Genomic DNA, 14,657 nt, shown 5'->3' with positions numbered 1-14,657 from the left:
TGGTTTACCTTCTGTGTATTATTTTTCTTTCTGTAGAATGGGCCGTGGTAACTCGGCCTTGAAAGTAGGGATGCAGAGTTCCTGAAAATATGTGAGCAGATATTTTCCAAACAACTTAAAAACGAGCAAGTTAAATAGTGTGCAGCAGTTTAACTAAAAGATCAAAATGTGACTAAATCTTAATTTAAGGGTTATTTCACATTAACTGCAATGCTAACATCTTATGGAGGGTATCTTATAATGACAGCTTTGTTTCCTTTTCTAAGCACATTAAGAAGAACCTGTTTTATCCACAGTTCTCTGCCATCTTTAAGGCATTTTTATTGATGTTCCTTTAATGTGGGGTTATTTGAGTCTACCAACTCACCTCATGACAGAGCTCTTCTGTCTTGATCTGGATACTTACTGATGGTCATATTAGAAAATTAAGCGAACAGTTTGTATCTTCTCAGAACAAAAGGTCATGTTACTGCAGTATCTGTCCAGGAATGTTCCACACCTGACAAGCACTATTATTTCTCCAGTCATGACAAAGCTTTGCACGTGATAAATTCATGCATTTGAATGCAGGTAAAAAGAAGGTAAACAACATCAAGATACAACAATAACAGTGTCTTGAAACATTAAAGATGTGTAACTTTTATAGAGTTTTCAAGTGGTGGTTACCTTTTTTTTTGCCCATTACTTCCTTTTATTCGGAACAACTTTCAATCTGAAGTTCTTAGAATATATGCATCGCTACAGAAGATGTACTTTGCTTGAAGTGAAGTAGGGTTTCTGCTTTACTGTGGGTATAGTTGTTACTGAAATACCCCAGAGGCTGACTGCGTACTTTCAAGATTATTATTTTTCTGATTAAGCCTTTGGAATGTAGAATCATGGAATAGTTGAGGTTGGAAGAGACCTCTGAAGGTCATGTAGTCCAACACTCCTCCTCAAAGCAGATAAACTGGAGCAGGTTGCTCAGGACACTGTCCAGTTGGGCTATAAATAACTCTGAGGGTGGAGACTCTACAGGCACCCTGGGCAACCTGTAGAACATTTCCATTGCTATTTGTATATTTTGAGTTGAATTCATGTGGAATAAAGATACTTAAACAGGTTAGTGCCTGTTTCTGGTGAAAATGTGCAGAAGTAATCATCCAGTATAACTTTTTTTTTTTTAATACAGAAAGGGATTTGGGAAAGCCAAAATATGATATGGATAGAACAGATCCACTAGAGAACAATTATACACCAGTTTCTTCTGTGACAAATATTTCATCTGGCCACTACCCTGTCCCTACACTGAGCAGCACTATTACTGTTATTGCTCCTGCTCACCATGGAAATAACACTACTGAAAGCTGGTCGGAGTTCCATGAAGAGCAGCTGGACCACAACTCCTATGGAAGACCTCCGCTGCCAAAGAAACGCTGTAGAGATTATGATGGTAAGTCTGTATTCTTCGTAATTGCTTCCTGCAGCTATGATTGTCCCTTTTTTGAAAAGATTGAGGTAATTTTCTTTTCCTCAACTCCTCTAATACTGTGGTTTTTCTATTACACAATTCTTGAATGCAAATTTTATTCCACTTCCTATTAACTTAGCTTTTAGGCAGCTTGCTTTATTAGTGTTTGTATAGCTTTTGAAGTTACTAGAATTATATAGATGAAAAATAGTATATTTATAGGAAAAGGTTCTTAAAAATCCAGTTTTACCCAGGTTTTCTGTCTTACGTTCAAGCCAAATGCTGTATTTGATAATATTGACCATGATTAGCACCTTACTGACCTCATAATTATTTTTTTATTCCATCCTATCTAAGAGATAATTTTTAATGAGAAAGGTCTAGAGCTGCAACTTCCCAGGCTCATGTTAACCCATTTTTTCCATGTAGGTGTTAAAATTGAGTGGCTTTTTGTGCTTATCTGTGTCTTAAGCTATCATTTTGCATGTCTTATGCCAAAATCCACACAAGAGGCTGCTGCAGTTGGCAGTAACTTCGCTAAATTCAGCCAGTCAGCCTGTTAGCTCAGAAGAATTTAAATTTCCTCCTAAAGTTTTTTCTGAGGGTTTTTTGTTTATTACCACAATGATGAGATTTAAGATCTAGGCCAGTTTACATTCTGAACTCTGATTAGAATAGAATTTATTTATAAGTAAAGGAAATGGGAGGTGTTAGCTCTCAAGTATTGGCAGAGTTGTATTTGTGAAGAATAGCTTTGCCAGTATACGTCACGGCAATGCTGTGGAGGAAAAAGTTGTGAAAGTGCAGTTTTGTTTTGAAGTTTTCTTCTAATGCAGGATGAGCTGCAGAATGCTGTGTCATGGTCTCCCAGCTCTACAGGTTTTTTAGAAAGGAATAAAATGTGCAGGCTAGTATATTTTTGAAGTAACATCTTCATGCGTGACACTAGGACTTTGTGCCTTTAACATTCTGTCTTCTGTAGCACCTTATGATTTCCAATTTGTGCATATTGAGCAAATGGTAATGTGTTGGAAAACAGTAATACAGTTCTCAAATTGTTACTGGCGTGGTTGGCTCCCCCCCCACTGTTTCTGACTGTTACTAAAATCTCCAGTAGATGTTTCTTGCACTTGCTTTCCTCGTGGCTGTTTGTGTCTTCTAATTTCATAAGCTCATCTCTCTCTTCCCTGGTTAGCTGGTTCCAACGTACTGCTCTTCCTACCTGCACTTTCACATTTTTTTACTTGACCCTCTGCAGAACTTTTCCTTAACGTTTCAGTTTGTGTTCTATAACTCTTCCTGAAGATAAGTCAATACAGACTGCATTTCGGAATCGTGTTTTGAGGAAGTGGACACTGTCGGCTTTCTTCCTGTTTTATCAGAAGATGTTTTGAACTTTTCCTCCCTATTGCATTGCATTGTCTTGGGTTTTTTGTGGGGGCTGTTGCTAAACAGATCATTATATAATCATAGAATGGTTTGGATTGGAAGGGACCTTTAGAGGTCATCTAGCCAACCCCCTGCGGTGGGCAGGGACATCTTCAACTAGATCAGGCTGCTCAGAGCCCCATCCAACCTGGCCTTGAACTTTTCCAGGGACGGGGCCTCTACAACCTCTGGGCAACCTGTGCCACCGTTTCACCACCCTCATTGTAAAAAATTTTTCCTTCTATCCAGTCTAAATCTACCCTCCTTTAGTTTAAAACCATTACCCCTTGTCCTATCGCTACAAGCTCTAATAAAAAGTCTGTCCCCATCTTTCATATAAGCCCCCTTTAAGTACTGAAAGGCTGCAATAACATCTGGCTCCAGCCTTCTCTTCTCCAGGCTGAACAACCCCCAACTCTCAGCCTGCCTCCATAGGAGAGGTCTTCCAGCCCTCTGATCATTTTTGTCGCCCTTCTCTGGACTTGCACAGTGTTTTACTTGCGTGTAAAAGAAAAGAGTTGAGTGCATATTCATTTTAATTTATATGTGTGTTTAATATTTACATATGTACATATATATGCATACACAATACCTATATATGTAAATAACAAAATATTTTGCTTTTACATAATCACATTAAACTGGCAAAATATTCTAATTCTTCCTGAAATAATTGCAAAAGAGAACAAAGGATTGGAGTGAATTTTCTCATGTTGGGATTTTATAATATTAACTTCTAACTTTAATAGGGGTTTCTCAATCCCAGTATCTGTACTTTTTACTTAGAAACACTGTGTTTTTGTTAATGTGATGACACCTAGATTTCATTCTGTTTTCAATTTGTTACAATTAAGTGCAGAATTAATTCTTCAGGAAAAATCTATACTCCTATATTTATTTTGCTAGAATGTCGCTGAAATCTTCCTGTGTGCTGACTGTTAAAATAAAGTTAAATGGCCAATTTAATTTTCTAATATAAATTCCTGCTGGTATGTGAAGCTCTTAATTTGCCAAGTGTTACGTTACACATATAACATCTCATATCTACTTTGAATCAAGCTACAGTTATTGAATACTAACATTTCTTTTTGTTTTTGATGTTTCAGAAAAGGGTTTCTGTATGAGAGGAGACATGTGCCCTTTTGATCATGGAAGTGATCCAGTAGTGGTAGAAGATGTGAATCTTCCTGGCATTCTGCCTTTTCCAGCACAACCCCCTGTTGTCGAAGGACCACCTCCTCCTGGACTTCCTCCCCCTCCACCAATTCTGAGTCCTCCTCCTGTTAACCTTAGACCTCCAGTGCCACCGCCAGGCCCCTTACCACCTAGCCTTCCACCTGTAACAGGTAATTAAAAAAGATTACAAAACACTTTTTAGTAGAAAAACCTGGATGTTGCTTGAGTTGTGTGCAGTGCAAAAAGCTGGTTTAAGAATGCTAGCTATAGATTAGAAAGCTGTACTATGCTCTACTATAGCGTAGCTTACCCCAGAATGATTGGTTTTTGTAGTAATTGTTGCATAGTTGATTGTTGTAAAGTTCACATGTTAAATGTGAATCTTGAACATGGAATATTTATTGTGATTAAGCAAAAGCAGGGCATGGCAAAACTCAATTCCTTGAGTTTTATAGGAGAAGTTGTCTGAAACTTAACTGTTAGAGAAGAAGGGAAAATCCTGGAAACAACAGATACTTGGCATTTCAGTTGTAATAATGAATTTAAAGAGAATTCACGACCACATTAAGTTTACACATGAGAATACGTGATTTGAAATTAATTTTGTAACTAAACTTGTAACTAAGAAAATTCTCCAGCTTGTTTAGTCTTTCATTGGAAAGTACTTTGGCTCAAGTACTAAAAATTACGTGAAGACTTGTGTACCTGGCTGTCATTTATAAAATAGCAGTTTAGTATTCAGTTCCCTTGTGTGGTTTAAAAACGGTTATGTTAAGTTTTATGTGATTGTTCCTTTCTCTCTTTTTTTATTAACTCAGATGTCCCACGTGGTAAAATTATGCAAGAACAATTTATATTTAATATTGCTTGAAAGTTTCTTAAATCATTTTCATTTTCAGTTGATAGTATATTTAAGAAAGAACTGAATTTATTTATATCGGTTAGTATAGTGAGTAACTGTATTGCTGGGGTGATCAGTTCTGCCTTACCTGCTATTTCCAGATCTGTGCGGAAAGTCCAAATATGTGACTTTGTATCTTTTTTCTGTGGTTTTGCCAATGATTAAATTGAAGGTCAGGCTTGACTGCTCTGCTCTGAAAGTCTCACATTACCTGGTGTAATAAAAGTCAAACCAACCAACCAAAAAAACCCTCAGTTTTAAGAAGGATCCCTTTGACTTTCTACCAGACTTGTAGGTATCTTCTTGGGTCCTTGCAGAAATAATTTAAATCAAGTTGGTTATTGTCATCATAGAAGACTTTTGTTACACACTATTAAAAAATAGAATTTGTGTCTTTGAGGGGGTTCTATAGAGCTTTAAAAATCTTCTGCTGGTGAAGATAAATAGTGGCTTAGCAATTAAGTTTTACTGCTAGAAAGAAGGTGTTTGGAGAATTGTTGAACTATTCAAATGCTTTTCTCTGTAATCTGAGTCCTTTGCTTGTGGGGAAGGTTTCATATGAAAGAATGGTACAGCACCATGTCTGTATACATGCCCTCTTACCCCCCCCCCTTTTGTAAATAGCCTTCAAAACATTTCAGATCAATTTCCTCATGAGCTGAGTGTCGTGTAAGTCTAGTGGATAATGAATTAATGCAGTGTTTACCTTTGTCTTTGACAGGACCACCCCCTCCACTTCCCCCATTGCAGCCTGCTGGCATGGATGCTCCCCCAAACTCTGCAACTAGCTCAGTTCCTACTGTTGTTACAACGGGTATTCATCACCAGCCGCCTCCTGCTCCACCCTCTCTTTTTACAGCAGGTGTAGTACTGAGGCTTTGCCCACAAGGTTTGCTAAATAGAATAACATTGATTCATATTATATTGTATTTTTTAGAGATTATAATTTCTTTCTTTGGGAGAATAAGTTTGTATCATTTAGTCTGTGGCAGTAAATTAACGCTCTTTTTTCTGTTCAGGACAGAAGTAAAATTTGCATGTAAAATGTGAATCTTGACTATGGAGTAATATTTTCACGGTTTAAGCAGAGAGCTGAGTTTGGCACGTTTTTTTTAGGATAGTTGCTAATACAACTCTTCTATTTTAACTGTATCTTGTAATTAAATGAAATATTGTATTTGAAACCTTAGGGGTTTTAACTGCAATTTATTTTAATTAGACAATTTCTTTGTTACCAGAAACGTACGACACAGATGGCTATAATCCAGAAGCTCCAAGTATAACAAATACTTCAAGACCTATGTATAGACATAGAGTACATGCCCAAAGACCAAATTTGATAGGACTCACATCAGGTGATATGGATCTACCACCCAGAGGTATGATCTCAAAGCTGTACTTATTTAGTTTAGCTGGTTTTCTTACATTAATGCAGAATGAGGCAGTTTTCAGAGAATAGTGGACTACTTTTTTCAATTTTTTTTCAATTTTTTCAATTCGGGAAAACGCTGTATTTTTTAAATTCTTCTGGAATTAAGAGAAGTTTAATTGAATGAGGAATTAAGCTTGTAGTTGCTTTGTGTGTGCCTTTTTACAGGTAAAATGAAATATCTTGCTAGGGTATTGCACAGTTTACACTTGGCTGTAATAACTGGTCACTTTGTATATCTTTGATACAGAAAAATGTTAATATTTCTGTAACAGACTCTTAGGATGATTTTTGCTGCTGAGAGGAGGGAATAATTTTTATCTGGTGGCAGACAGTTATATATGAGTAATTTTAACCTCATAGTTCCTATGACCCTGAGAAGAAGCAGCAGCATACAAAATGAGAAAGGAAGAGTGATAAACCCAATTTTTTAAATGTGGGTTTGTTTACATTTGTATTTATTCGTATTTAGTCTTATTATGTTTCTGTTAGTGTATTTTCAGCACGGAGTCCCCCAGTATGATTCTTGTTCTTCAGCAAGAGCCACGCCTCTCCCAGCCCATCCCTAAATATTGCTCCTAGGTGCTAATGCTCCGGAGTACTGTGCATTTCCTGTCATGAGCATTTTTGTGTGCACACCTAATAGTAGAATGCAGGTGTTAGCAGAAATGGTGTCACCCTGAGAGTATTGTATGGGACATTGTGAATCAGTGAGCGCATTCATCTTGAGGGAGATGCCTTCTGTCACACCTCTTTTGTTTTCTTTATGATACTGTGACAAAATGAAAGCTATTTTGATCTGTCACAGCATCTGCTGATAGTTAAGAAGACGGTGACCGAGTTTTGATTCAATTTGAAGAAGCACCATAGTCACTTCAAAATAAAGTTGTGCTTTTCACTGCAAATTCAGAACACCTTTTTACAATCAAATACACAGAAAATACAAAAAAATGTAAAATCTTTTAATCTGTTTACAGAAAAACCTCCTAATAAAAGTAGTATGAGAATAGTGGTAGATGCTGAATCCAGGAAGAGAACAATTGGTGCAGGAGATGGTGGAGTTCCTACAAAGAAGACTTGGTTTGACAAGTGAGTGCTCATTAACACAAGGTTGGATTAATAGTTGGAATTCCATGGAGCTCTTTGCTGTAATCTGAAACATATATAAATCTATATACATTGCAAGCAAGTTAAACTGTGAGTAAGCTGACTGTACTAAAATAAATCACACTATAGAGTGATCTGTATTTGACTGTCTTTTCTCAAAGGCAGTATAGAGATAGCTGAAGCTGCTTTGGGTGATACCAAGAAAGCTGGAATGATCTAAGAAACAGAGAAGCTGGAGTGTGATGGTTGTTAGGGATGGCTGATTGTAGTTTTGGAATGTGAATTGTATCATTGCTATTTTGGATTGAGTTGCCAGGTACGTTACTGACAGAAAATATAAGGTGCAGTACTTAGTGTCCAGATAAACCTGTGGTGACAAAAGGTTGGAAGGGATTTTAAGAGCTCAGTGGGACTGAAGAGAGCCTTGAGTAATAGTTATTTGAAACATTAGTGGGGAGATTCATGGAATAGCTGAGAAACAGTTTTTGGAGAGAAACAGCGTGGAAGTTGGGACACAAGCAAATTATTGTGAATTTTCTCGCACATTTTTGTGCTGGGGCATGCTGAGAGTATCGGTGGGGAAAACTGCAGATATATGGGTCTGTGTGCTGTAGTCTCCTATGGTTTTCTAAAATTTCTCTTTGTCTCTTAACACACATGCTCCTCTGCAAGCGTATACAATTTAACATTGTGTTTGCTAGCTTGCTATGGATTTCTGGCTTGGTTTTTGTTTGTTGCAGGCAAAATTTTAATAGAACAAATAGTCCAGGTTTCCAGAAGAAGGTGCAGTTTGGAAATGAAAATACAAAACTTGAATTGAGGAAAGTTCCCCCAGAACTTAACAATATCAGCAAACTTAATGAGCACTTCAGTAAGTTTGGAAACTTAGTCAACTTGCAGGTAAGAGTTAACAAAGAGAAGGCACTATGTTTTGCCTTAATAGTAGACATAGTTGCTAAAAGGAGAATGGCAGTTGTTTTTTAACTCCTTCCCCAAAACTGTTCTCATTATTTTCCTAACTTGTTCCTTAAACATCATCTCGTTGTTAATGGAATTGTCATTGAAGAAGCAGAAATAAAATGTTCTAGCCTTCTTTTAGATTTTGAACAAATGTTTTCTTCACAGGTAAGACTTTTAAGATACATTGTTTAAAACATTGAAAATTGATTAAAAGTGTGTTTCCTTCACTCCTTTTCTCAAGTTTGGATCTTATATCATAAACTCTCTGTATTTTGGGGGATAAAGTGTAAATACAGAAAACCTTTTTTTCTCATCCAGAAACCAGTCCCTGTAATAAAATTGCTTTCTAGTTCCATGGTAGTGGTGGTTTATCCCTCGTAATTACTTGGTAGTGTATCTGAATGACCTGCATTTATAAACAGAAATAAGCAAACATTTAGAGGAAGATACAAAAGAGATGCAAAGAACTAAGGCCTAACTTAGGTTGACGTTACATATTGGAGGCTCTGTGTGTACTGTCAGTATTTCATATCCAGTCTCTAAGATACTTAATCTGACCTTTCATCATGTTTCTTATCAAGTTTGCTAGCTAGTGTTTTTATATACGCTTACTCATTTGCACTGAGAAGGTAAAAAAAGAGGTGTAGTAGAATACTTTTGTACATACTAATATAGTACAGAATAAACCTCCCATACCTGTCTGAACAGAGGGAATTTAAATCTATCTTAATTGCATTTAAATGTGTTGTAAAACTTTCTGTAGGTTACCTAAGAATATGGGTGTATTAGCAGGCAGCGTGATTCAGTAAGGCAAGTAGAATTTTGTGTGAATGTGTATAGAGACAGACAGATAGGCAGATAAATATTGCAAGCTATTCTCTTCTTACAAAAGGTGTAATTTTGTCCTTTGAAGGTGTCTAAAATGATATGTTAATGGTCAAAGGAGGGGAACCAAAAATGACCTTTGTCATCTAGCTCTGATAGTAGATAGGACATTTATTAACTGAACCCTATATTTTTTGTAGACATTTTCTTTACTTCAGTGATGCTTCCTTTTGTCATTCAAACAGCTACTCATATCTGCAATTAGAAATACTGTGTGACTCTTCAGGTATTTGACTTCAGTTTGTTTGTTTTGGGGTTTTTAATTCTTGAAGTTTAATCTCAAGGTTGCTTCTTGACACGAGGCTTTTCAAACAGAATCATGAACAGGAAGTATTTATCTGCTGACACATATTGGGTTTAAACTGTAAGCTTCTAAGCCTTGAAACTGCTGATTTCATAATCATCAAGAGACAAATTAAAATCCTACATACAGTAAATTTTGTTCCTTTGTTTTAAACCTTAGGTCGCATATCAAGGTGATCCAGAAGGTGCCCTTATTCAGTTTGCCACACATGAGGAAGCAAAGAAAGCTATATCAAGTACTGAAGCAGTATTAAATAATCGTTTTATTAAAGTTTATTGGCATCGAGAAGGCAGCGCACCGCAAATCCAAACCACCACACAGAAGGTAGAGGATCTAAGTCTAGTCTATCTAGAATGATATTTAAAATATAATCTTAATTTTTAAAAAAATATTTGTAGGAGGTAAACTAAGTACTCTGGAAATAGTGAATACTTCATGTAATTATTTTCCAAAAGTTACTCTTTAATTCTGGATTCTTTGACCTCAGATACAAGGTTCAGGATTTGATCAGCAAGATAAGACTGAAGGTATTTAAAGAAAGTCCTTCTGTGATTTACAGAGAATTCCACTCTTGTCATCTCATGTGAAGCAAGATTTGATGCTACTGCCTGCTGAATAACACCTATTTTGCTTTAACTAGTATAGGTTTTTGGTTTTTTTCTTCTGGTGGACAGCAGAGTTGTATTTCTTTTCTTGGAAGATAATCTCCATTTTCTTCCAAAAGGTGCTGGATTTTCCAGTCTCTTTCTTTTCCTGTTGAGCATGCATACTACTATAGAAAATAGCAGTAGAAGTTGTTTTACACAGAGGTACCTGTGTATATGTGTGTGCAGAGAGAGGATGTGCAAACAACAGTGTAAGAGGAGGGCTGCATTAGAATGACTAATTTTGTGGAAATGGATCAAGGACATTTTACATTTTTAAGTGGAGAGGGAGGTGCTGATCATCCTCGTACCCAGTGACAGGCTGTGTGGGAGTAGTTCAGAGCTGCATCATGGGAGGTTCGGATTTGACATTAGGAAGCATTTCTATACAGAGAGTGGTCAGACCTGGAGCAGTCTTCGTAGCGGGGTAGTTGATGCCCCAAGCCTGTCAGTCTTCAAGGGGCATTTGGACAATGCTCTTAATAACATGCTTTAACTTCTGACTAGCCCTGAAGTGCTCAGGCAGTTGGACTAGATGATCATTGCAGGTCCCTTCCAACTGAAATATTCTATTCTACATTTTTGGATTGAGTTGCGCAGGGGAGCACTTATTGGTAGTTGTCATTTGCATAGTAGCATTGGCAACCTTTAAACAATATGAAACAGCAATTACTGTTTTGAAGCTTAGATTCATAACCTGTGGCAAGCCAGTCAGATTTGTTAGCAGGTGTAGTGGTTCTACTCAAGCATGAGGGGAAGCTTGGATTCTCCCAGGTCATGAAGGTTATTGGATAGAGAGTCTTGTCAGTTAGCTCCCAGTGTAGCAAGTCCCTCTAAATACTTGCATATCCTGCTTTATTGGATTTGCTGTCATGTGGAACAACACATTCTACACTTAAAAAATATGAGGCAGGAACTGTAGAAGAACCGTTCATTTATTTATATACGCTGCTATAATGAACAAACTTGTTGTTAGAGGTTTCTTTCAGCTGCTGTTCTAAGTTTTGAATTCCATCTTTCTATGGATGGTGTATATAGTCATTCAGAATCAATGACGCAGTTTCCCATAGCAATCCTGCTGTACAGCATTTTAGGTTTCCTTTATCTTCTTCTTTTGTAACAAAAGCCCCACTTTTTAGCTACAAAAAATGCAGTTTTAATGACGCCTATCTCACTGTCTCCCCAGTTATCACCCTTTAGATTTGAGTTTGGAATCAGATTTATGAATATCCTTGATGCTTGTCTGAACTAGTGCTACTCAAAATCGTATTTATTTTGTAAGCTTGATTTACATCTGATCAGCCAGAAGAGGGCAGTGGAGTACGTAATTTGCATTCATACAATTATTACCTCTCTTGAGAAAGGATAGCTTGAATAGATGTTGACATCAGCGTATTTGTTGATTATGCTACCCAGCTTGGAGCTTTAACTGTGTATTTTCAAACAAATATCTGATCTGTATATTTGTTATTTTGCAAAACATGAATTTTAAATAGTCCTTATGGTTTTTAGTAGTTTCCCAGCACATCACCTTTGTTAAGTTAACCTTGATGGTTTGGCCATGAATACCCCTTGGTACCAGGTGACAGTGTTAAAGGTTCCTGCTTCACAAAGGACAGCCTTTCATCATGTGTCAGGAAGCTACAATTTGAAGTCTGTTATGGGTGATAGAGGGCACACAGTGAGAGGAAAAATTTAAAGACAATTTGAAGTCTGTTATGGGTGATAGAGGGCACACAGTGAGAAGAAAAATTTAAAGACAAAATGAAAATTAAGTGCAATGTTTTCATCTTCCTCTACCCCGAAATATAACAATTCTGAAATTGTTGAGTCAGTAAACACGTATTTTTCATTCATAAGCCTTTCATGAGCATGAGTATTTACTTCCCTTTTTATTGAAATTAATATTTGGTATCATATCTACAAGTAGTATGGAAACTCTTATAGATGTCACATACTATAAGTATTTGAATTTTTGTCAAGATTTCTGGTGTGTTAATTACAGCTGAATTAATTTCACCTGTATTTATAATGGTTTCTGGCCAGATTTCTTCTGTCAGGCACTAAAGACAGGCTTTTGAATATTTTTTTCAATGTAAAGTCAGTTGGCTTTTAAGTTGTCCCTTCAGTAGTGTCTGGTATTGCACAATTTCTTGACCATTGCTGTTTCCTCAGCATGATTACTTTCAGAATTTCCACAGTAAGAATTTTCCAAAGGAGTGCAAGTACTTAGTAAACATGGTGGGAGTTGACCATATTAAATCATCAAATAAAAGGCTTCTGCCAGGAAGCAGCAGCTCTCCACATCTGTGGTAGATAAAACAAGAAGTACTGGGCTTACAAGGCAGCACAGGAGAATTAGGTTAGATATTAAAACACATTTTCTAATGCTAAAGGATATTGAAACACTTTTACCTACAGCAGTGATAGAACCTCTTTCATTGGAAATCTGTAAGAACTAGATAGATACTGTCAGTAATGGCTTAGGTATGGCTGACTTTGCCCTGGAGTGGAGGAATGGATTAGGTGACCACCTGAGGGTCATAAAACAACAGGAGACTTGCTTGGAAGCATATTTTTTTGGTCTTTGTGTTCAATTTTTTTTTCTCAGAGGAAAAAAGCAAAGTGTTAGCTCTCGGGGCATAACCATGGCAGGTTCAAAGATGAGCTTCTGTGTTTTCTTTTTCCTCAGTCCTGTGACTGCATGTCTCCATATCCTTTCTTTTTCTATTTTGTCCAAGATAAATGCATAGGACATGGGAAGTGACATATTGCTGTAGAAAGTGAGTGTCTTTGATACAAGTTTGTGTTCTGCCTTTCCATAACTAAATGGTTCATGGTGAAAGATTTGTGAAAGGAATCAGAACACTGCGTATTACTTTTTTTCAGTTCTAAAAGGTGGCAGTTAAGATAGTCGAAGTAGACCAGAGTTGTCTGATCACTTCTGTGAGCTGCAAATGCAAAATAGGTCTTATTGCTGTATGCACTACACAAATAGTATAACATCCTAAATCTCATGAAGTGTTTCTTTTTGCCATCAAGTGAAAAAGCTATTGAATGATAGGAAGGAAGAAGTGTAAATCTAAATACCATTGCAGCAATTTAATTGTGTATTTATTGAGCTGGATATCTAGCAGCCTTTTGTTGTTAACCTTATGATGTGCTTTTTTGGGGGTGGGGTGGTCTTACAGGTAATACAACCCTTAGTCCAGCAACCTAGTTTACCAGTAGTGAAACAGTCAGTCAAGGAGCGATTAGGTCCGGTACCTGCAAGTAATATTGAACCTGCAGAAGCACAGAGTGCCAATACAGAAGTCACTCAGGTATGTACGATAGACAAAAAAATCATTGCATGTTTTTCTTCCTGCAATAGGTTCTGTAGCGTATAAGTGTATCCATTAGTTTACTCATATAGTGCCTACCTATATGAGGCACTACAGTTTACTACCTCTAAGTGCATCTAATTTGATTGTGAGTGGTGTTTGCAGTGTTGGCTTTCTTACCCAAGCATGGTACTTAATTTTTAGTATCGTAGCTTTTTACTTAGTTAAAAAAAAAAAATCCAAAAGACTGGAAGTATTTCAGTAATGTTAAATTGTAGTTTTCAGATTTCAAAATAAAGTTGGTTTCTATCTGAAGAACAAAAAGCTATCCTTTTGTTAATATTAATCTGTTAAACAGCTAAAACCAGTAGAGACTGATGGTCAGCATCCAGAAGTGTTTTCAGTATTTGTACATCACCCTTAATACAAGGAAGAATGTAACCACAGTACCAGTATGAATAGTGACAGAATCTGCCGTGTTACTTACATTAGAAATAGCCTTTAAATTTTTATTATGTTAGAAGTATCTCGTTATTAGCATTGTGCCACTACTTTAGTTTTACTTCTGAAGAGGAAGACCACTACACTTCAGAAAACATTTCTAGTTTAAACTCAAACAACTTTCTGCAGTTGATCCCCACAAAGACCAGATTACCAAAAAAACCCAAAACCGCAACATTAAAAAAATACCCGACACCAAAACACCAAACAAAAACTGAAGTGTATTTAAGAGAGCCTGTGTAGACAGTCCTCTTCCAGCTAGCATGTAATGGAATTCTTGCCAAAAAGATGTAGTATAATCTTTGATTCCAGATTTGGCTTTATCTTTGTCTTATTGAATCTATTTATAGATGTATATTAACTGTAAAAAAAATTATCTAAAATTCATTGTATCAACTGCTTTTGTATTCTTTTTCTTGTATTGTTGGGCAAAAGTATAGTTTCATTAGTTAAAAACGGTATTTTTCTAAATTCCTAATACTTGGAATTACACAGGAAATATACTTTATTTTATGAATATTTTACTATTTGAACTATAATTTTGTTTTG

General features: G+C 36.6%; 1 protein-coding gene across 8 annotated transcripts in view; it reads left to right on the top strand.

Moving 5' to 3' along the window:
- The window catches only part of RBM26 (RNA binding motif protein 26), a 55,935-nt gene that overhangs the window by 16,477 nt on the left and 24,801 nt on the right, over positions 1-14,657 (top strand). For 4 of the 8 annotated variants that reach the window (XM_075089425.1, XM_075089390.1, XM_075089416.1 and 1 more), the window contains exons 6-13: positions 1,172-1,432; positions 3,985-4,224; positions 5,677-5,817; positions 6,194-6,334; positions 7,362-7,473; positions 8,232-8,391; positions 9,800-9,964; positions 13,476-13,607. In XM_075089425.1, the coding sequence (XP_074945526.1) occupies positions 1,172-1,432; positions 3,985-4,224; positions 5,677-5,817; positions 6,194-6,334; positions 7,362-7,473; positions 8,232-8,391; positions 9,800-9,964; positions 13,476-13,607 (1,352 nt within the window). Of the gene's footprint in view, positions 1-1,171; positions 1,433-3,984; positions 4,225-5,676; positions 5,845-6,193; positions 6,335-7,361; positions 7,474-8,231; positions 8,392-9,799; positions 9,965-13,475; positions 13,608-14,657 lie in introns of all 8 variants that reach the window. The other 4 variants (XM_075089407.1, XM_075089370.1, XM_075089400.1 and 1 more) reach the window with 1 other exon arrangement.

This window comes from Phalacrocorax aristotelis, chromosome 1 (assembly GCF_949628215.1).
Source record: "Phalacrocorax aristotelis chromosome 1, bGulAri2.1, whole genome shotgun sequence".
Lineage (NCBI taxonomy): Eukaryota > Metazoa > Chordata > Aves > Suliformes > Phalacrocoracidae > Phalacrocorax > Phalacrocorax aristotelis.
Note: the sequence above shows the minus strand (reverse complement) of the source record. Positions and strands in the feature narration are given on the sequence as shown.